The following is a 22,750-nucleotide window of genomic DNA, read 5'->3' on the forward strand; positions in this document are numbered from 1 at the left end:
AACTAGGCACATTAATAATGTTTTGATTTAAAAATCACCCATTTATTTCAATTTGAAATTATATGTCTGAATATTTCATTGAGATTTACCATAAAATATTATAATAAAAAAATATTAATAAATTGTAATATTCACAATTAATATTCATTAATTAATTACATAAATTATGTTTTGACGTAAAAGTTGCCCACTTATTTCAATTTGACATTTCACTTTTGAATATTTTATTGAAATTTTCCATAAAATATAAAAAAAAATACATAGAAATGTTCATTAAAAATCTCTTTGATGTAATTTTCATAACAATCCTGTCAAAAGTAATTGTATAATATCACCCAAATTATATTTATACAATTTCGTTAAGTACGTTTAATGTATATGTATGTATGTATATAAAAAATACGTTTCCCTAAAACTTTTCAGAGCAGATAATATGCAAACAGTGTTGAAAACATGCATTACATAAATGTAGTATTGTTGTTTTTAGCCACGTCATGTATAATATCTGCAAGTCAAACTGACAATAATTTCGATGCAAAATATAAATTAATGGAACAATTTTTAACGACCAAAAATCTAGACACTGCTATTTTGTACACGTGTTGGTCACTGCCAGGTAATAAATAATATTTATTTGGTTATTATAATATATTGTTATAATTATCGTAGTTGATTTTCTGTCATACATTAGATCGAATAAAACATATGGAAAAATTCAATGAAAAAAAAATAGCGGTCTCATACCGCAATAAAGAAGATTTTTATGGAAATTTGAAATTGGATGAATTGTTCACAATAACACTGTACTCTCCTTTGCTAGGAATAATCGTCGATTGGTCATGTAATGATGACTTATTATTTAAGGTATAATTAATATATATTTATTTTTATAGAAATATGGAATAAAAATACTAAAAATAAAAATATGTTATTTCCGTGAACTAATAATACCTTAAGATAATACCAATACAAATTGTTTATAGTACCATAATTATATGTATAGTATATACTATATATGTATGTATTTCAACAGCCATAAAGCTTCAGTGACTTTTATTTTTATAATAGCGTAGGTATTTGGAGATATTTTTTTTTTGGTATCTAGCCAAAATAATGAAAAATAGATAGCGAAAGGAAAAATAGCAAATTAAAAATATCGAAAAAAGATTTAACAAAAATGAATTATAGCGAGAAAAAATATATTGAATGAATGGGAAAAACTATAAATAATAATATAACCATATTTCTTGTAACTATATTTTTTATTGTTTATTCTTTGAGAAGATAATGGGCTACACTGAACATGTTCACGGGGAGGGATCCGAATATTACCAGATATCAGTTAATTATAGTAATACGAGTACTTAAATGGTTAAGTGATAACTAGGGAACGGATTTAAATACTCTAAAAAACGAGAAAAATGCCTTAGAAACTACGATTTAATGCACCCATACCAGAAATTTTTTTTATAAATGCACTTAAAAAAATGCTTTTAAAATTATTTTTAACACTGAAAAAATTTGTTTAATTATATAAATATTTATTCTTAGGCATTAATTATTCGTACCATTCGTATCATTTTTTAATTCTCCAATCTTCTTTTTATCCTGAAAATTATTTCTAAAAAATTAATATACAATTTAAATAGATAGTAATTAGATACATTTATTATACTTTTACCTTGTGTTTCATAATAACACTGTATAATCAGGTATTGCTTAATTTTTATCAAATTTTATCAATTCCGATATATAAAAATGAATTTAAAATATAAAAATGTACTAAAAATGTAAAGTAAAAATGTAAAATAAAAGTTATATTTTTTTTTTTTTTTTGTATGAAATGAATTTTGTGCTTGGAAAGCAATGTTTTTGGAAATTTAGAAAAAATTGCTTTTTGCATTTAAATCCGTTCCCTACAATACTTTATTAAATTTATATTGGAATATTATATAATGTATAATGCAATATGTATTAACTATTTAAGGAGATATCACATCTGACATTATGGAAATTGATATGTTGAGCATTATTTAAAATATATTAAACAGGAAAATTTCTTTGTCAAGCAAAAAAACGTTATTAAAAAATGTATTAAAATGTATATAAATATAAATATAAAAAAATCACTCTTCGTCTGATAATGCTAATGATAATACAAATTATTTAACCTAACAATGTAAAATTTGTAATTTGTTTCTATAAAATATACAAAAATAAGTTTAAAAAAAATGTTCGACTGAAAGCGATTTATTTTATTATGTAGCACAAAATCACAGTATTCTTCAAAAACTGTAACTTATATTTCATAGCATCTTTCACAGGAAGATTACACAGTTTTTGACCTTCAATTTGTGATTCATCAAAAATATTTACCATATAATATACTATATACACATATTATAATATTTACACAGATGACTTTGTGTAAACTTATGATTTTTTCAAACTTTTTCATAAAAACTGAAATAATTGTTTTGAGTAATAAAAAAACATAATTGTTTAAATAAATTTATTTATTAATATCTATTGTTTTCCCTCGTAAAAAAGTGATGTACAATGTACATATATTACATTTTTTAAGAAATACTACACGGTAAAATTAATGTCTTTGAGGTGACATTCCCGCTTGAACTTTTAAAATCCCCTTATAAAAAGGTGTTGTGAACATACAAATATATGCACTACTCCTTTTGTGAATAAAAATAATATAAACAAATTACATTTCACTGTTTTGAATTTCGTAACAATATAAACGTGGCTTTTATTATTTTCGCTCTTTTCTCATTCACTATTTTTTTTTCACCATTACGTCCTTGAATCCTTTTTTTTAATGTAGGTAAATTTATAAAATCATTAAAAATTTAAAAGGAAAATAAAGTAAATCTTAGAATTTTAAATACTATTTCAATTCATTAGCTTCATGTAAAACGTTTATAAAACAGTTATATTCGAACAAGTTAATTTTTAAACAACTATACATATTTTTAGAGAAAACTTTTTAAGAAAATTTTTAAAGAACTGTAGTTATATAAAGACATTTAAAATTTTTAATTTTTTTAGTTTTATTTTTATAAATTTTATTGATAAAAAATGCATTCAAAAAATGTTAAATTTAAAATAAGATAATTTTTTATATAGATGTGTAATATTTAAAATTCTAGGTGCAATTTATTTGTATAGGCATTTTAAGTTAAAATTTGTCAATTCATCAAAATCTCGAAAATTTGCTAATGGTTTTGCAGTTAAAAATTATAAAATGTGTAATATTTTTAAGTAACGTTTGAAATAAGTTTCTCGTCTGTAGTTAATATTCATATCTAATATTTGAAAATTGCATACAAGGTTTTCAAAATTAAAGTTTAACGTTATAAGATATTCATGCACAAAATGATAATATATCATTAAACATTTTTATATTTTAATAATAATCAAAATTTTAATTTCTTGTATAACTTTTTCTTGTTTTTTTCTTTCAGTTAAACAGACTTATATTACGCATTTTATATTACAATGTTTTTTGATTAGACATATTTTTATTTACAATTAATAATAATTAAATTTAGTTATTGTTTATCAATAAATCAAATATTATGAATGTTCCTTCAATTATTTTAAATATTTTTATAAAAATATGTTCAATATAACTATTAAAATGAATAAAATGTAGCTACCTACTTAATAAAGTTACTAGTTTAAAAAATCGTTTAAAATAAATATTAAATATTGAAATTGTTTATGTTAAGTTTTCAGAAAGTTGGTTATGGAATTCAAGTTATCATTGGCTTATGGTGATGAGTAAAAAATCAAATAATAACATTCAAAGTTTTTTAACATCAAAAAATATAAACCTCACTATCACTAGTGAAATTTTATTAGCATATCCTAATGTGATGGATGACATTATTACTAATTGGCATATTTTTGACATTTATCGTACAGCTTTCGAACCAAGAGGAAAACTAATGATTGATGTTGTAAATAAAACTTTTGGTATATGGGGGAACCGATTATGGAAATTTGATAAAAGATCAAATTTACAAAATTTAACGTTAAATGTTGTTACTATAGTAAGTATGGCTTTAAATTTAAAAATAATTGCCTATTTTTACTTAATGAAGTTATAACTTATACAATATACTTGTACGAGAAATGAGAATATAAAAAATATTTTGTGTAATAGTTCAAATAATGTATACATCTTTTCCAGGAAAGAATACATTTAAATGTTTTATTTAAAATAACATTTATATATATTACAAATAGAATAAATATAAAATAATAAAATATTAAAATTATCGGATGAAATTAGAATAAGAAAAAAGTGAAAATAGTACTGTGAAATTACTGTCATAATATAATTATGAGCTAATTTTAGCGTGATTAAAAGGTTCGTAAGATATGTTAAGAGATATTTAACTTTAGTCGCCCAACGACGATATACCTAATAAATCCAGGTACAATTTCTACCACTGTAGATCTCTGTATTGATATTATATAATTTAATCATTTAATTTTATTAAATAAGAAATTGTTTTGTGGTTAAAATAAAATAATAATATTTTTGAGAGTAGTATAGTTTTAGATTTTTAAGATAGGTAACACATTACCATAACATAATGAATTTCAAAACTTATTAATAATCCTGGATCCAATTTTTATATAATAGAGTCAAGAAATAAGTTTTTTAGACTTCTTACGTTGGTCCAGAGTACCAGACTAGAGTAGGTACTAGACGATAAATTATTAGTAAACGAGTTATATGAATACTGAATAACATATTATTATAATTAATTTATGTTGCTAGTTACCAGTTAGCTAGTTATATACATAGAAATGTAATAACTGAAGTCTATATAATGCTATTATATGTCTAAGAAAAGTGATTATGGTACTTAAGTGCAAAGTGCCAAAGTGTTTTGATAATCTTAATTAATGTGTAAACTATCGTGACTAGAATTCTCGTAAAAAAAGACAGCAACTTTCTAAAAAAAAAATTAATATCTCATTTACACTTTCCACATTATGTTACGTTATACATTTAGAGAGCTTGAGCGAAAAACAATGTTGAGAATTAATATATACCTACTGAATATTTAATGATTAATTTCCACTTTTTTAATCAGTCAATAACTCATGTGGATTTTAAACTGTTGTAAATATTATTTATATTAATGTGTACCTACTACCTATATAGTATCTACTATTTTAATACGTTGATTGAATATCTTATTATTATAATATTGTAATAAAATGTGAATATTCAGGTACAATTTGGCTTAATATAAACAAACTATGTAATTATAATTTATAATGTAGCCATCAAAAAGAAACAAAAACGTTAGGTACGAAATTTTTATTTTATTATTATTTTGTTACCCTGAAAATAATATAATCCTAACTTACTGTTAATGTAAAGTAGGTACATTTTTCTCAACGAAATTAATGAAAGATGTAAAGTTATTTATAATATTACTACAGCACTTGAGTAAATTAATAAATTAATAAATATATACTATATTACTATACTAAAGTGTACAAAATAATGTGATTTTATAAATTGTACAATTTTAGAAAAAAAAAAATGATATACAATTTAATTAAATTAGATCGTATGCGGAGGCGTGCACGCTAGTCGGTGTATATTATAGGGTGGGTTGCTTAGTCTGTAAAATCGTGCGCTGCTAGCAGAATTTAAGTGGTTGAAAAAATTGTTTGTTAAATGTTCGAGAAACTTAATTATTGTGGTTATCTGAAAATATTTGTGAACAGCCGCAATACACACAAATCATGAAACGTTTGATATTATCCTCAAAACTTTTGATTGAAAAACTTGGATTTTGTTTATGTGCATTTTAGCAAAATTATCACAAATAGAACTGCATGTATTAATAATGGGTGTAAATTTTTCTTGTAAAGCATGAGTGAAAATCTTAAGATAATAAAGTTATATAATAATATTTTAGGGCAACCCATACGGTGCCTTGGCTAAGAAAAATGGCACGGATATTAAACCAACTAGTGAAGAACTGGTTAAATATTTAAAGACGTTTAATTTGGATCGCTTGAACTCCGTGCAAAAATTTAGCTTTGCCATAATGTATCCGTTGACGAGAATTTTACTAAATATGACGTAAAGTATTAGTACAGATATCATAATATTATGTATCCTATTATGTACTCCTCTAACCTATAATATATTGCATGTTTGCATGTATAGTATCTACAAAAATATCTTTCCTATGCATAACTGTGTATAGTACTGTACATAATATGTATATTATGTCATACTAGATTGAAAATTCAAACGACGAATTCGTGGGGTTACAAGGTTAATAACAAATGGGACGGAATAGTTGGAATGTTGATGTCCGGAGAAGCCGATTTTTCTATAAGCTTAAATGCGTTGAGGTCTGAAAGATATGATGTCGTCGATTACTCTGCTATTTCCACTTGGAAACATTTGTATGCAAAGTTACTAAACATTTTAATTAGTTTAGGATAAAATAAAAACATTAAATGTTAATTTATACGCTTTAAACTGAATTTAATAATATTGGCAATTGAATTGCTAATATGTTTTTTCTTTATTGAAAATAACTTGTTTCTCAGACCTTGTTTCATCTTCCGTCATCCACGATCGTCTACAGCGTCAACGAACATATTCTTGCGTCCGTTCGAAACAACAGTTTGGTTATCGATAATATGTATAGTGATATTGTCTGGACTTGTTTATTGTACAATCATGCATTATGAATCGAGTCAAACGTTCTCGTTGAGAGTGTTAAGTGACATCGTCCTCTTAAAGATCGGCACGTTATGTCAACAAGGTAGGTATATAATAATGTTCTTAGTGCCTACCTCCCTATTACAATTTATCATATTATTCTGTTCTTTTATCTATGAGTCTATGACTAATAACAGGCATGTATATAAACAAAATTTTCGAGGGGGCGGGGGCAAAATTTAGCAATACAAATTGTGCCGCAACATAATAAAACAATTTTTTCCTCGTAACTCGAAAATATTTTAGAGGGGTTGAACCTCCCTCCCCACTGTATACGTGCCTGATTACTAATAATGTCGATGTATTATATTGCCCGTTGCGCATATACGTAAAAGTGTATCACATTTTATGTAATCGAAATGTATTTTTAAGGTATGTTGTTTAATACGGATACGTTTTGTTTTTAGGCACTGTCATGGAACCTACGAAATTCAGCAATAGGCTAATTGTCCTTTTAATGTTTGTGTTCAGTTTGGTTACGTATCAGTTTTATTCATCGAGTATTGTCTCCGGGCTATTGCGCCCGACAGTAATGAATATCGATTCGGTTCAAAAACTTGAAGAAAGCGGATTAGACGTTGGCGTTGAAGATTTCAATATTGTTATTAAATTAATTGAAGTACGCTAAATCATAATAAATTGTACATTTGCATGTACACTCTATTGTGGTCTTGTATTGAAATGTACATTAATTATGTTGTGTATAATATACCTATTTAATATCATTATGTTGAATGCGTATGTGTAAAGGTATTCGGGGAAATTAATCCGTTTTTGAAAAAAATTATCGACAATAAAATTAAACCAAAATCAGAGTATCTATTAGCTAAAGATGGAGTAAAAAAAATTAAAAAAGGTCACTATGCGTTTTTCACCGATCCGGCGACCAGTTATTGGTTAATAAACGACATTTTCACCGAGAAGGAAAAATGCGATTTATCGGAATTGCCACTCCACAGACGTGAAACTACTGGTTACTTAGTTCAGAAAAATTCTCCATACAGAAAATTAATTAACTATGCGTAATATTATATTATTCAGTTATTGTGAAGGATATTTCAACAACGAACGATAAACAAAATTATCAACTTATGTACATTATTTTTCAGAAATGTTATTTTATTGGAAACTGGACTTGTGCAAAGAGAACTCAGTATATGGCATGCTGAAAAACCAAAATGCACCGCTGGGAAAACTACAACCGAAGAATCTTTAGTTAGCGTAGAAATTAAAGACATAGCATCACTCATAGCTTTTCTGATTATCGGGTATATTGGTTCTTTCACAATTCTAGTACTGGAAATAATTGTACATCGCCATAAAACAACAATTACAGCTTTTTTAATAAAAAATAACTGAAATACCTATTCATCTAAAATATAAAAATCGCTTTTTAAGTGTCAATTTTACGTATACTATATAGTATATACGTTTATAATTATTATGTAACCTTTATTTTTTTTTTAATGTCACAGGCAAGTGTGAACTATAAGAAATAAGTTTACATAAAACAACATAATTATTTATTATTTTGATTCTAATCTTTAGAAATTATGTTTACTATAACATATTTATTTAATATCAAATGTAAGAACATTTAATAGGTACTAGGTATTTGTGAGTTATAGATTAATTGTTATTTTTCTAAATTTATTTTAACATTTTCTTAATTTTGTCTTTCATATTTAATTATATAGCATATACAATTATTTTTACTATTATATTACTGTGTTTAGTACTGGTATGCTGGTTTTTAAATGTACTTGCGCTTTTGTACATAATATTTATTATAATTTTTTAAACATACACACCTCCTTTTCGTGACTTTACAAGATATATTTAGGTAGGTACACGCGGTACACATAATAAATTATAATATGTTAAAGAAAATGGACAAACGAAGTAAACTGCTATAAATGTGGCCCTCACGCTTATAAATTATATTCTGTGTTATTTTAATAAAAATAGTTTTACGCATAATATAATCAATGTGTTTTGTAATTATTGTAAAATCGCCAAATTTTCAAACGTTTTTAAAAGTTTGATAACTTAAACCACTATGTTTTAATAATTTATTGAAAAAAACATAAGCAATAAATATTCACCTAAAACCTTAGGTATTCGATCCAATAAAAAATTACTAAGCTGAAGCTAAAACTTCCAGTGCTTTTTTTTTGTCAAGAAAGTTTTTTTTTTTATTTCCATGCACATTGATACCAGTCTTTTTTGTATTGCACGTGAAAATGGTGGAATATTAAAAATGTCAAATTTCACTGTACTTCCTACTAGCTGTCAGTCAGTACCAGAGTATACAAGGTTATCGAATGACGATATCGGATATAAATATAATATTAAATTATGATTGAAATTTCTTTGAATAATTATAATCGTAAACCTCACGATATCTGTCACTAATATAATATAATATAATATGTTTAATGTTTATACGTATTATATAGTTAATAAATAATAATACAAAAACCGTGTACTACTACAGTACTACGGTACGGATAATAATATGACATAGGTAATACGATTAATTTAATTATTGACATCGAACTATTTCATGAAACATCCGAGTAGGATAATATTAGTAACCAATAGCCTCACGGGATACGGGATAACCCATAAGTACTAAGCTTCACACTTTGGTCTGGCATTACGTTTGTTTTACATGTTTTTCCTCCACTTATTTGAAAAATCTGATTTCTGAAATTGAGACCTTTTAACCTAAGACCTAACGCAAATCTAAGCAATTAACTAAGCTTGAGTACTTACATAGCATAAATAAATATTCATACTTGAATACATAATTAAAAAAAATTAAATTAAATCACAAATTCACCTTTTTCTAGATATTGATACCTTATTTTTAAAGAATTTTTGTAGTGAACACAGTAATAAGGGCATAGCCAAGGGGGGGGGGGGGGGGGGGGTCAGGATTCAGATCCCCCCCCCCGAAATTTTTTCTTGAAATAAGATTAAATGGGTTTAAATGCCTATTATATTTAAAACTTGTATAATAGGTATAACATATTTATACCCTAAGCCCTCCCCCCAAATATTTTTCTGGCTACGGTCTTGCACGGTAAATGTAGCCTTTTTTAATGTTGTATATAAATAAGTAATGATTCTACAGCTACAGCCCTACAGTAATCGTAATATATAATTGTTGAAGTGGTTTGAAATAATTGACACAAGCTAGGAGTTTCTGTCTACACGACTAACTACATTTTCCAAGACCTTTTTGACATCTACAATCAAGTCAATCAACCTTCTTCCAATTTCAATAAATGTTGGTTTTGAGCTGTATTCCAAGAAGCAAGGTCGTCAAACATCTCGCTTAAGTCATTGTCTAGGCTATTTGAGTCTCAGTCTCCTCATCCTGTTAAATGCGCATTTAATTCATTCACCACTATGATCAGGAATTGCATCTGAATTCTGGAGAGGTGTCCAGATTGTGGCTATAAACTGTTAAAAACCCGTTGCATACAGCGTGCAGTGTGGCTTTATCATACATAGAACGACATTGAATGTTAAACATTTAATGACATTTCTATCTATAATTTAATCTGCAAATGTTTGTAAAATTGACGAATTTTTTAAAATTCTAGCTTCAGACGTCTATAAAAAAACATTGAAAATTTACGATTAGATTTAATTTTAATTTCACTAACATCTTGAAAAAAATTTGGTATGATAGTTATAGAAAAAAAAATGTCTATAAATATCTCAAAGATTCAAAATATTTTTAAAATTGCATCACATAAAAAAAAATATTATATTAACATTTGGTAATAATCTCAAGTATTTAAAATTATTCGTTTTAGAACTACAGCAAGTTTAGCAGACATAACAGTTAGCCATATACATTTCTATCGCCACACGCAGAAGACAGTATCTGAGATAACACTTATAAGAGACAAAAAAATCAAAACTCACCATAATGTACATGGAATATTAAAACTATATTATATATTATTATACAAAAGAATGGAATAATTCCAATATTATTATAAAAATGTTGTACCTATAAATTAATTATAACTAAAAAATTGTGTTTAATTATTAAAAAAAAAATGAATAACATAATAAACATAACATTATCTTAAGTCTAATTTTCTCATCAACTTAGGGTAACAATTTTATATCTTGTTCACACACAATTGACATTCCTCTACAAAAAAAAAAAAAAATTTTAATTTAATTAAAAACTTCAAAAATTGTATATACAATTGATATGCTTAAAATTTACAAAAATAGACTTACTCATTACTTCTTTTCACCTCATAATAAGTATCAACCATATCTCTGGCAGATAATTTACGTAAAAAATTAGAATCATGAGTAATGATGAGTAATTGGAATGATTTTTGAGCGCTGCGACGTGTTATAATTCTTTATAAAAAATTATATTATTTATATTTTTATTATAACATATAATACTATATTTATTTTTATTTAACATACTCTGATAATGATTCAGCTAAGCTTTGAATATTAGATTCATCTAAATTTGTAGTAGGCTCATCTAGTGCAAGTATACCACAATTTTTACTGAAAGTTTCTGCTAATGCCATTCTTACAATTAAGCATGCCAAAACCTAATAAATATATAAAAAAAAAAAATCAGACAAATATTAAAAATAAAAAATATGTTCACTTATACTTTTTGGCCTGCACTACATCTCCCTCGCATATCCAATTCAACATCATTTTTAATCTGTACGACTCTATAATTAAAGGTTCTTCTCTTAACTAGACAATAAATATACTCAGTTTATAAAAAAATTTTCAAAATAATAATTAATAAATATTATTTAAATATATCATTACGTGTATCTGTTTGTATTGGTTTATCATCAGAAGATGTTCTTATTTGAATATAGTCAATGTCATTACCAGTATAAATATCTCTCCATAATTTTTTAATAATAGTATTAATACTTTGCATCCTTTCTTTATGAAACCGATTCATAGCCCATTCAAGAGCCTTGTTATACTTCATCAAATCTTTTTCAACGCGGCTTAATATTTCTAACTGCACTTTTTCGTGTAAATATATGTCTTCAGAATTTTTGAAATGAATAGCTTTCAACTCTTCTGTGATTTGCCTGATGATATTCTCCAGTTCTTGTTTTCTACCAAGAGATTTATTTTTCTAAAAAAATAATAGATGAGATGTTTGTCGTTGTCGATCATTCAATAGAAAACTGAATAATATTACCTCAACTAATAAACTTTCAGCTTTTTTTCTGTTAACCAATTTTTCACTGATCAAACTGCTTACATCCATAGTTCCAACATCTTCATGAAGTTTTTTTATTTTAGATAAACATTCAATTTCTTCTTTTGATTTTAGTCTTAATTTTTTGTTATTCTCCAAGTCTATTTTTTTAACCTAAAAAGAATAATTTTTAGTAAATTAATGAAACATTTTTTAATTTTAATTATTAAATACTATTTAAAATATGATAAAAAATTAATTGACATTATGATATATTATTGAAATGAAAAAAAAGTTTAAAATAATACTGGCAAATGTTAATCATGTACAACATTAGAAATGAATAAACAATAAATAAATTTATCGATTTAACTATAAGATAATAGTTTAACTTAAGCATATTAGCATGATAGAAATTAAATGTGCAGTGTAACCATTGTCATCAATTAATTGACTGCATAGACGATAATAAATACACACATTACATTATATTATGTGTTATATTCAATATTATTTCAAATACATTGGTTAATAATGCAGAAAAAAAAATTATAATTTTTTAGTAAATATTAACTATGTAAAATATGTGTATGAAAATCAATGAAATATAAATATTTTTTCTAAAATTAACAAAATATGCATTTTCAATTTTTAAACTCATCATTGTATAGCTCAGATTTCTTATTTAGTCTTCTATAAATCAAGAGCATACACAACAATAAGCAACTCTTATAACTTTAAAGCCCTAATTATATATATTGAATTGTCGTCAAAATATGGGTAATAACTTTTATAATATAGTAAATAATTTTCAGTATTTTTAATTTATGTTTAATGATAATATTAAAAATAAAACTTACCTCTTGATTGGCATTATATTCATTTATGGAATCAATTTGTTTTTGTAAAATTTTCTGTTCTTCAATATAATTCATTTTTTTTTTAGTGAGATCATCCAATAATTTATTTGTTTCCTTAATGCGCAGAGTCCATTCTTTTTTTTCATAATTATCAATTGAAGATTGCAAATTATTTATTTCTTGAATTTTTTTTTCAAGAATGATTATCTGAAAATGTTTAAATTATTATAATGAGAAAGTTTGATAACTTATGATAGGGACACAATTACTTCTCTTCTATTATTTTCAATTTGTCTGCTTTGTTGTTTTTTAGTTTGCTCAAAAGTATTTATACATGAATTCAACTTTTCTTGTATTGGTTCTATCGTTTCTCTGGCATTGTCCAATTCTAAACTTAATGTTGCTTCTAGATTCTGTAAATCTTTTAATTTATCTATTACACTCTTTTCATCTTGCATTTTACTTTTTATATTTAATTCATCACTAGTTATTTTATTTTGTTGTGTTTGTAATTTGTGTAAGGTTTCAGTATATTCATTTAATGCATGCTGTTTTTTTTCCAAAACATTGCAAATTTCATTTATAGTATTTTTTAAAGCGTTCTTTTCAGAAATTGTTTCTTGAAGATTTCTAATAGAACCAGATTCACTCATTTTTGTTGTTAAACGCTGCTCTTCTTTTAAATATCGTTTAACATCATTATCAAAACTATCAATCATTACTACATCAGATTGAATATTCTTTGCATTTGTTTCATTAGTTTCTAGTTTTCCATTTTCATCTGATAATTTAGTAAGTTCATCACGACATTTTCTCAAGTTATTACTAATAATTTCAAGTTCATTTCTAAGAAAAAAAAATTTAATTGTAAAATGTGTAAATATAATATAAAGAATATTAAATTAAATAGATTTACTGAAGTTTAGGTATTTCTGTTTGTTTCAAAACTGATATTCGAGTATAAGTAGGTCTTAATTGTTGAAGTTTTGATTGCTTTTCCAAATGTATTTCTAATTGTGTAGTTGTCATTTCTAATTCACTTGGAATTTTATGTACTCTCATATTTAACTGTAATGACAAGTTAATATTAATAAGTAAGTACACTTTAGACATCAGTCTTAAGAAGAGTTATAATTTTAAAACTAACATCATTAATCAGTTCAGTCACTTCATCAACAGAACTAAAACATCGATGACATAATGGACAATTAGGATCCTGAGCTTCCAAATTTTTTATGTACCGCCTAAAAAGATGACCAGAAGTTGATACAGAACCTTTTTGAGCCTATAAAAATAAAAATAAATATATTTTAAAATGTAACTGTTAAAATTAAAAACCAAATTAAAAATTAGTTATAACAAAACAAGCAGGTCATTTAACCATTTTATTTACCTGGGAGTAATGCAGTGTTAAAATATTTAATGAGGGGAACGTCGTTAGTTTTTTGACCAACATATTAGATAATACTCATTTAATGCTGAAAAGTTAGCTTATTAAAATATTTGGTTAAATCATATACATATTAATATATACTACACACGTGAGACTGAGGATCATCCCAAAGTTAAGCCCTACTAGCAAATAAATAATAGAAATTAAAATATTTTATACAAAAACCACATAAAACAGATAACATACATATGTATAAAACATATTGGGAATAACCAATAACCAATTTTGTTGATATTAGATAATAACTAAAGTCAAAAAAGACTAACGACACTTCTCTCGGTAAATGATCGCAATAAAAAATAAAAACTAATTGTTAATTAATGAATTCAGGTTTTAAATATAGCTTTAAACAATATAATATATCAATTAACAAATAAATTATACTTACTTGCAATTCTTCTACTTTTTCATTGACTTCTTTTAATATTGTTTCATATTCTTGACCTTGACACATATCACTTAGAGCATTCTCATCATTGGAAAGATCTATTTGTTTTGTACGCAATTTTTCTTTAGTGTGGTTATAATTTGCTTCTAATGTAGTTAACTGTTTTTGTTTTTCTGCTATACTTTTCCGATTGCATCTGATTGTCTCAGACTAAAATTTTAAAATAATTGTATTTAGTAAATGTTTTTAATTTATTTAGTTATAAATATAATATTTACTAATATAAAACACTTACTAATTTATCTAAAAATGATGTAAACTCAAATTTGAGTTTTTCCTGTGGTATAAACCCAAGTAAATCTTTTAACACACTGTTAACTTTGTTTTTACTAAACAATAACAAAATATATTTATAATTAATTTAATCTTTTAATCATTAAATACTTCAACTTACAGTATTTTGAGTTTATTCTCTATTCCAGTCTTATTCAATAGAACAGTATCAAGTTCTGCTTGTACAACACTTAATAGCTGCAACTTTTGTACTTCTTTTTCTATAATTTCAAATTGTATATTTTGTCTAAAAATATTAAAGTAGATAAATAAAAATTATGGTTACTTCAATAAGAATATTAAATATTATTAAACATATTTACTCATGTTTTTCTGCTTTTTTTTTATTTATTTCTGTTTTAACATCATCAATATTGAAAGATTCCTTGAGCCTATCTAATTTTGTTTCAATATCAAGTTTTGATTCTTGTAAAGCTGATAACTTTTCAGCTGAATGTCTTACCTTAATATTAAACATTAATCATCAAGATAATATGATTTAAAATTTACAAAACAAATGTAATTACTTGTTCAATATTTTTTTTAAACTTTTGAATTTCAGAAGTATTTTCCAAAATTTGTTTTTCTTTGATTTTAATTTCTTGATCTAGTTTTGCTTTTTCTACTCTCATTGAATCAATATTTGATTGCAATTTAGTTTCAATTTCTCTGTGTTCTTTTTGTGTAGATTCTAATTTATCATTCATAGAAATTAGACTTTTTGAAAGATTACTTATCACTTGTGAACGATTGAATTCTGTTAAGTCTGGCACTACACATACATGAATTTTAGTAAAAAATTAATTTTAAACTACAAAATAACTCAATATTCACCATTAATCTGCATTGCATTGCCTAATTCAATTATTTTTACATTTTGTTTTTGTACATTATTTTGGTTTTGTTTTTCTTCACTTTGATATCTTCCTAAATTAACTTGTTCTTTGCTTATATTTTCTTGAACTTTATTCTCATTGGTAATTGCATCATTTTTTAAACAAATAAGATTAGTTTTTTCTTTTTCTTTTTGACTGTACAAAAATAACATAAATAATTAGAAGTAATATCTTCAATGTATTGTAAATAATATAATACTAATTTAGGAATATGTGTTATAATTAGTTAGTAAATAATATTGAAATTTGTAATTAAAACAAAAAACTAAAAATTAACAAATAAAGTATGATGACATTAGTTGTAATATTTACTTAATACATATTTTATTTTAACTACACCTATAAATAGTTTCATTATTTTAATATTTAATTTAAAATATTTTTTTTAAAGTTCCACATAAGCCCAAGATTATTGAATCACTTCTTATCCAATAAATAAATATTTTAATTAACTTACAGCAAATTTTTATTAAAATTTTCTAATGCTTCATCAAGATCTGAGTCATTTTCTTTAAACTCTAGCTTGATCAATAATTTCAATTCCTTCTTAGCTAATTGAATAGAGTTCAAAGTTCCTTCAGCAGTTAATAATTTATTTTTTAAAGAAGAAAAATGTTCTTCTTTATACAAAATTTCTTTATATATCTCATCTAATGGCTCTATTTCTTTTTCTATATTGTTCATTTTTTGTTGCAATTCATCTAAACAACATTTTTTATTTTCAAGTGTAGCCCTTTTGTTACGTGCTTCTTCTCGATATGTCCAATAATGTTGTATATTATTATTGGTTGCCCTTTTATCTAAAAACATTTAATTATAAATATTAAATAGTTTCTATAATAGCATAATTTTGAAGTATAAACCAACAATCATACAGATTATTCAATAATAAACTACATGAATACAAAAGAGGAGTACAAATTGTGAAAACTATTTATGATAGCTACTACATTAGTAGTATTTTTTATGTATTATATGTAAAACAGTGATAAAAAACCTTGGTAAAAATGTGGCATACTCAAAGTTAATATAACAATGAATTCAAATATTAGTCTTATTCACCTGGCTAAAGGGTGCCTTAAATATTTATTCAATATTAAGGAGGGGGACCATAACTAAAATGTGCACTTCATTCATTTATGAGTATCACATAAACATTCAAATTTTTTTTAAACTAGTAAAACAAAGTATGATTAACTTAACACATTATGCATACCACTCAAATATGTTTTTATATTTCCATGTACACAACTACACAATTGATAAGTAATAAGTACAGTAAAACCTCGATAAGACGGAATCGCTTGGGACCATGCAATTTTTCTGTGTTAACAGGGTTTCTGTTTTACCAAAGTTCTGTCTTATCAAGGTTTCACTATATTTTCAAAACTTAATATTTTAATCAGGCACGTATATAGGGGGGGGGGGTCAAACCTCAAATTGCGCCTATGGGTAAACCTAATTCTTTGCATACTGTTTTTCATATCAGATATTTTTATCTTATTTATTTTGTCTAACATTATCGAATTATTGTCATTTGACAATACTACAGAATACGAACTGACAACTGTAATTCGAAATGTATTCTGCAATAATCAACGTATTATAAAAACATATTCATTTTATATAATATTGTTTGTGTTGGTTACTTTACAATCCTAACCTAAGTGCCAAAGTTCAAAATTATTAGTAATTACCATCACTTAGAAAATGGATTGACATATCATTGCTACTTATTGTTTTTCCAATAACGAATAAATTGTCTATTTTTTCATAAAAAATCATAAAATATATTGTATACATAATATTGTAGTTAATTTTTTTCCATCATTAATGTTTTAATTTTATAATTTTATAATAAATAAAAACCTAGCTGTAATAATCAAAAATTATTTTGCATAATTTGTGCTTTTTATATCTCACCTCCAGCAATACCCTTTATTTCTGTTTGAATTTGTTTAATGCATTTGTCATATTTTCCAACATCAAATATTGAATCAAATTTTTCTTTTACTTTCTTATCTTCATCTAAAGGCCTGTGAAAAAATGTTTAGTTTTTAATTGTTTATGCATTAACGGCAACAATTTTAAACATACCAACTAGAGTCCTCTTGATGACAAAAAACAACATCTTTTAAAATAGATTTTGAAACACCTAAATAAGTACACATAACATCATCAAGATCTGCACATTTGTGTGAAGTACTCTGACCCTAGATTTGTATGTAACATAAATAATCAATGTTAAAAATATATAGAGAATACAAACATCTTTATATTTATTTTTAATTTAAAAGCAATAGTTATTGACCATTTTTCAAAAAAAAAAAATCATCAATGTTTGTTTATTAATTTGGGAAATTAGATGGTATTTTAAGGTATATAAACATAGGTTCTCCCTAATTACTTCAAGAATAATTTATATTTACATATATTGTTCAATTTTTAATCAATAAGAATGCTTTATAAAAAATAAAAATACTCCCCTTCCAAAAAAATATATTATTATTTTTTAATATTTCTTATTAACTAGGTACTATAAAACAAGCATTGTTATTTTTTTTTTTTTATTTACTCACTTTTCTAGAAATTGTTTGATCGAGCGATTTTGTAGTGACAGTTGTTAACTTTTGAGTTGATTCCAAAGTCTTAGAAACTACCACACGAGTATCTTTAGTATCATGAAATGATAGTTTTACATTGCCTTTAACCTAAAACACACATAAATACAATGGTATTGTTAAAAAAATTATAGTAAGAAATAAAAATGAAATTCAAAAAATATATATGGTAATTACAGTTTGATGATCTGATAGTTTAGGATCCCAAACAAAACCACCTTGTTTTGTATTTCTTGGTAGATCTGAACATGTGATATATTTTAGACACTCAATTATAGTAGTTTTTCCACAACCATTTTGCCCTAAGATCAAAGTCAAGGGTCTTTGGAATTTTAAAGTTTGTTTTTCATCTGGATGATAACTTCTAATACCTTGAATTGATATTGATTCTAATGTAGACATTTTCTAAAAATAAAAACATTTTCATTTTTATTATAAATTGAATATGGTTTTTTTTCAATATTTTATATCAACATAAATAAAAAAATTCCAAAATCACAAATAATAAAATCTATTTTTTATAACTTGTTATGAAATTAAAATATAAAATATATGGAAATAATATTCTAATTTTATTTGATAATCAAAGTTAATTAACAATCTAATGTTTAAAATAATAAAACTAAAAAATTGTTCAATTCTAAATGAATTGTTTATTTATGAGTGATATGTTACAATTTTTTAGATAATGACTATAAAAACTAAAAACATGATCTGAGGCTATAGACAGATAGTTTAGATTTGAAATAATTCAAAATTGTATGTCAGTAGATCATTATACATGGCAATTCAAAAATGTACTTATTGTTTATTGCTAGAGCAGTTTTTATTATTTCTCATAAGTTTTATTTTTTTAAGCTTAACCCTATACATAAATAATCAATTTAAATCATAATTTTTAAACTAAATACAAATAAATCTCATGCTGTGTACATGGAAAACATTGCGAGTAATTTAGAAATAATTAATTTTACTATATACGGAAAATTATGGAATATAAAAAACTCAGTTTTTCATGCCTATTATATGTTGGTAGCTTAATATAATATTTTAGTGGTAAGGTATTTAGGTTAGTGGATAAACAATTTTTAAAAATTGTATGGGTTAGTATAATTTAGTTCAGTTTCACTGTAATTATGATTCAATTTTAATATCAAAGTCAGCATAATGTTCCATAACCTTATGAAATTACAATATTATCCATAAGCGTGCACATGGGAAAGGCAAAGAGGCACCTGCCTCCCCTGCAAGGTTTTCAACCCCCGAGGTTTGCCATCAAAGTATTTAATAATTTTTAAAAAATATGCATTATGCAAATAAAATACTAAAATAATGTTGTACTATTATATATAACTTTATATTTTCTAATAAGACAGCTTCAGAAATGATTATCGGTTTGTTTTATGAAAATAATAGCTGCATAACAGTGCCAAATATATAGCGTAACCTCAAACCATCTAATTACTCAACTTGATAATGCGATTTAAACATCTGAAAATGTTTATTATATTTTTTTATTTAAAAAAAGGCCAAACAGAACTGTAATATTTTTTATGTTTTAACCTGTAAAAATTGATATACATATGCCTAATATGATTGAATATAACCATATCCGTGATAGGTATACCTAATTATAATTTCAAAAATCATTGTCTAAGGCTGGAAAAAACCCAGGAGCTCCAATCTACGGCAGTATTGTCTCCACTACGAATCCTGCACACGCTTATAGTCTATAGAGCTATAGTTAATAAAACCTCTTTACATTTAAGTTATTATATAATACATATAAAATAATATATGTGTAAAAATGTAAAACATACGTTAAAATTTTATAAAAATGTGAATCTAAGGAAATATCGTACTCAAAAAAATTAATGGTTCTCATTTATAACTTATACAAAACCATTGAAATAATTTATTGATGGAAAATATTGTACAAGTTATTTAAATTAGGATGCTGGTAGAATTAAAATTGAACTAGACTAAATATAGATCAATAACAAACAAAATTAAACATAATTTCAAAAGTTACAAATCTCACATTAATTATGTTATATACTCACTACATAACAGTTTTCCAGAGAAAAGGTACAAATCTAACATCTACAATGAATTAGATTACAATGTAAAATCAGAGAACGGAGAACAGAGGTAATCCACTAGGCACTAGTCAGTTAGTAGTCACTAATCAATGACTACTCAGTACTCAGTTGTAGTTGTAGTCAAATACTGTATACGATATAGTATTTGCTATAATACATTACTCAAACGATTCAACATTCAAATCTCAGTTGCTTTGAAGTCTGAAATCATGTGTGTGAAGATAATGCCGGCAAAACTATACAGGTTATTGAGTACCTATACCATGGTTGTTACGACTGTTAAGAAACTATATTGGTCGATGTCCAAGGTACAGATTTCTATATAGGCCCTATGATTGGTCTATACATTTGGAGCGAAAATTTAAATTATTACAGACTTATTATTTATTTAATATGGTATAGAAATATAGAATTTTCAATTTTGATACTCGTGTCTTGTAATATACTAATATGATAACATACAGTTTGATATTTAACATTTTAACTACATTTCATAGCAATGGCATAATTAACTATTAAGGAGGTCTAGTGAGATGAGGACAGATCCTTTCCAGAGCCTTATTTTACTAATATATTTTTTTTTAAAGTTCCTCACAAGAAGTTAATACTTAAACCAAAAAATCTAAAAAAAATATATAAGTATAATATTGATTCATTCATATATATTAATAAGTACATTTTGTAAAAATATGTTTTCTGCATAATATATATATTACAGGCAAAAGTCGAAATCGACCAATCAGGTAAAACTCAAGAATATATTTTTATGATTCAATATTTCATTATTAAAAATTTTTAATTCTTAAAATTAACAATATACCTATTACCTATAATAGCTAGGTATCATAATAGTTTTATTATTAATTACCAGTATTCAAATTCAATCATGTTTAATTATATTTGATGAATGATATCTATATTTAAGAGTACCTACGCGTATATAAACGTATAGTACGCTACAGTTTTATTAAGGTTGATCACAACTATGTTTGGAGCATTCCTCACGGTAATGCAAAGTTTTATATATTATATAAAATATAAATTGTGTTTTACTACCTACAATAATATTTTTTGTTTATTCCTAGCTGTTATTGTATTAATTTTAATTTATAGATTACACACTTTTGTCTTTTATTAATAATATTATTGACTTTTATTTGCTAAATAAATTATCTATGTAATATAAATTATTATTATTATTATTAAATTATTTACATGTGTATTAATAATTTGTTTTTAGATACAATACGCCAACACGAAAGGGTTCAATGTTTTTTAATATTTATGATAGAGAAATTTAAGATGTAATTCAAAATAAATATATGTATAAATTATGTATAGTGTATACATTCAAAATAAAAAAACACATAATATCATCATTGTAGTTACAATATAAAATTAGACATCTTAAAAATAATAGCTATAAATTTATTAAACATCATACAAATTACAACTTTATACAATTCAATAGTTTCGAAAATTAAAATATTGATACTATATATAATAATTATAGTAAGTAACTATAGTAACGTCTTGTTATAAATTATAACTTATAATACAAATAAAATTTATTTTTGAATAACTATTCATATAGGTAGCTAAGTCTAAAATTTTCTGTATACAGTCAACGCATTTTACTCAATATATTTAATTGAATTTCTTCTAATTTATTCTACGAGCTTTAAACTAGTTAATATTATGATTTCAAGATATAGTATCATTGTTCTAAGACATTTCGACACTGTTATTGCTGCTACAGTCGATCGTCAATTATCCGATCTTTATAAATAAGTAAGGTTCTAATTCTAATAAAACACATTCAATATAACTTAAACATTTTAGATTCTGAACGGAGTGATGAATGTATTGATTTTACAATGATGTATGTTTTTTTTTTGTGTCTGTCATCACGTTTTGGAGTAGAAATAATGCTCTGACTTTAACTTCAGGCCCTCTTGGAAAATTAATGTAGTTGGTACTTTGGGGGAGGGGGGTCAAAGGTAAAAAATTTCCAGTAGTTTTCAAAAGCGTCAGGAAAAACCCTAAAAAAGTAACGGAAAAATAGGAATTTTTACGCATAATC

General features: G+C 24.8%; 2 protein-coding genes across 2 annotated transcripts; one reads left to right on the top strand and one right to left on the bottom strand.

The window, feature by feature from the left end:
- Nucleotides 1–452: 452 nt before the first annotated feature.
- LOC132921387 (ionotropic receptor 75a-like) lies at nt 453–8,253 on the top strand. The gene is made up of 9 exons (XM_060984387.1): nt 453–616; nt 692–864; nt 3,747–4,070; nt 5,967–6,133; nt 6,295–6,465; nt 6,613–6,830; nt 7,195–7,406; nt 7,538–7,809; nt 7,897–8,253. The coding sequence occupies exons 1-9, from the start codon at nt 454–456 to the stop codon at nt 8,144–8,146; spliced, it is 1,950 nt and encodes a 649-aa protein (XP_060840370.1). The 5' UTR covers nt 453; the 3' UTR covers nt 8,147–8,253.
- A 2,483-nt stretch (nt 8,254–10,736) lies between these two features.
- Nucleotides 10,737–20,862, bottom strand: LOC132921720 (DNA repair protein RAD50). The gene is made up of 22 exons (XM_060984892.1): nt 20,629–20,862; nt 18,743–18,970; nt 18,524–18,655; nt 18,042–18,157; nt 17,868–17,980; nt 16,402–16,744; nt 15,883–16,079; nt 15,576–15,820; nt 15,372–15,511; nt 15,170–15,295; nt 15,011–15,104; nt 14,716–14,925; nt 14,022–14,159; nt 13,791–13,942; nt 13,144–13,720; nt 12,875–13,081; nt 12,015–12,188; nt 11,624–11,948; nt 11,457–11,545; nt 11,258–11,391; nt 11,057–11,185; nt 10,737–10,964 (listed from the first exon to the last, which is right to left on the bottom strand). The coding sequence occupies exons 2-22, from the start codon at nt 18,965–18,967 to the stop codon at nt 10,919–10,921; spliced, it is 3,912 nt and encodes a 1,303-aa protein (XP_060840875.1). The 5' UTR covers nt 18,968–18,970; nt 20,629–20,862; the 3' UTR covers nt 10,737–10,918.
- Nucleotides 20,863–22,750: the final 1,888 nt, after the last annotated feature.

This window comes from Rhopalosiphum padi, chromosome 2, assembly GCF_020882245.1.
Source record: "Rhopalosiphum padi isolate XX-2018 chromosome 2, ASM2088224v1, whole genome shotgun sequence".
NCBI lineage: Eukaryota > Metazoa > Arthropoda > Insecta > Hemiptera > Aphididae > Rhopalosiphum > Rhopalosiphum padi.

Bases quoted from the DNA above. Each gene is read 5' to 3' on its own strand.
- LOC132921720 (XM_060984892.1), bottom strand. From the start codon at position 18,967: ATGTCTACATTAGAATCAATATCAATTCAAGGTATTAGAAGTTATCAT. The intron at 15,821-15,882 runs GTGAATATTGAG...ATGTATGTGTAG, and splicing joins CAATGCAATGCAGATTAATG to TGCCAGACTTAACAGAATTC. The intron at 12,189-12,874 runs GTAAGTTTTATT...TATTCTTTTTAG, and splicing joins AATATAATGCCAATCAAGAG to GTTAAAAAAATAGACTTGGA.
- LOC132921387 (XM_060984387.1), top strand. From the start codon at position 454: ATGCATTACATAAATGTAGTATTGTTGTTTTTAGCCACGTCATGTATA. The intron at 6,134-6,294 runs GTAAAGTATTAG...ATGTCATACTAG, and splicing joins AGAATTTTACTAAATATGAC to ATTGAAAATTCAAACGACGA. The intron at 6,831-7,194 runs GTAGGTATATAA...TTTTGTTTTTAG, and splicing joins CGGCACGTTATGTCAACAAG to GCACTGTCATGGAACCTACG.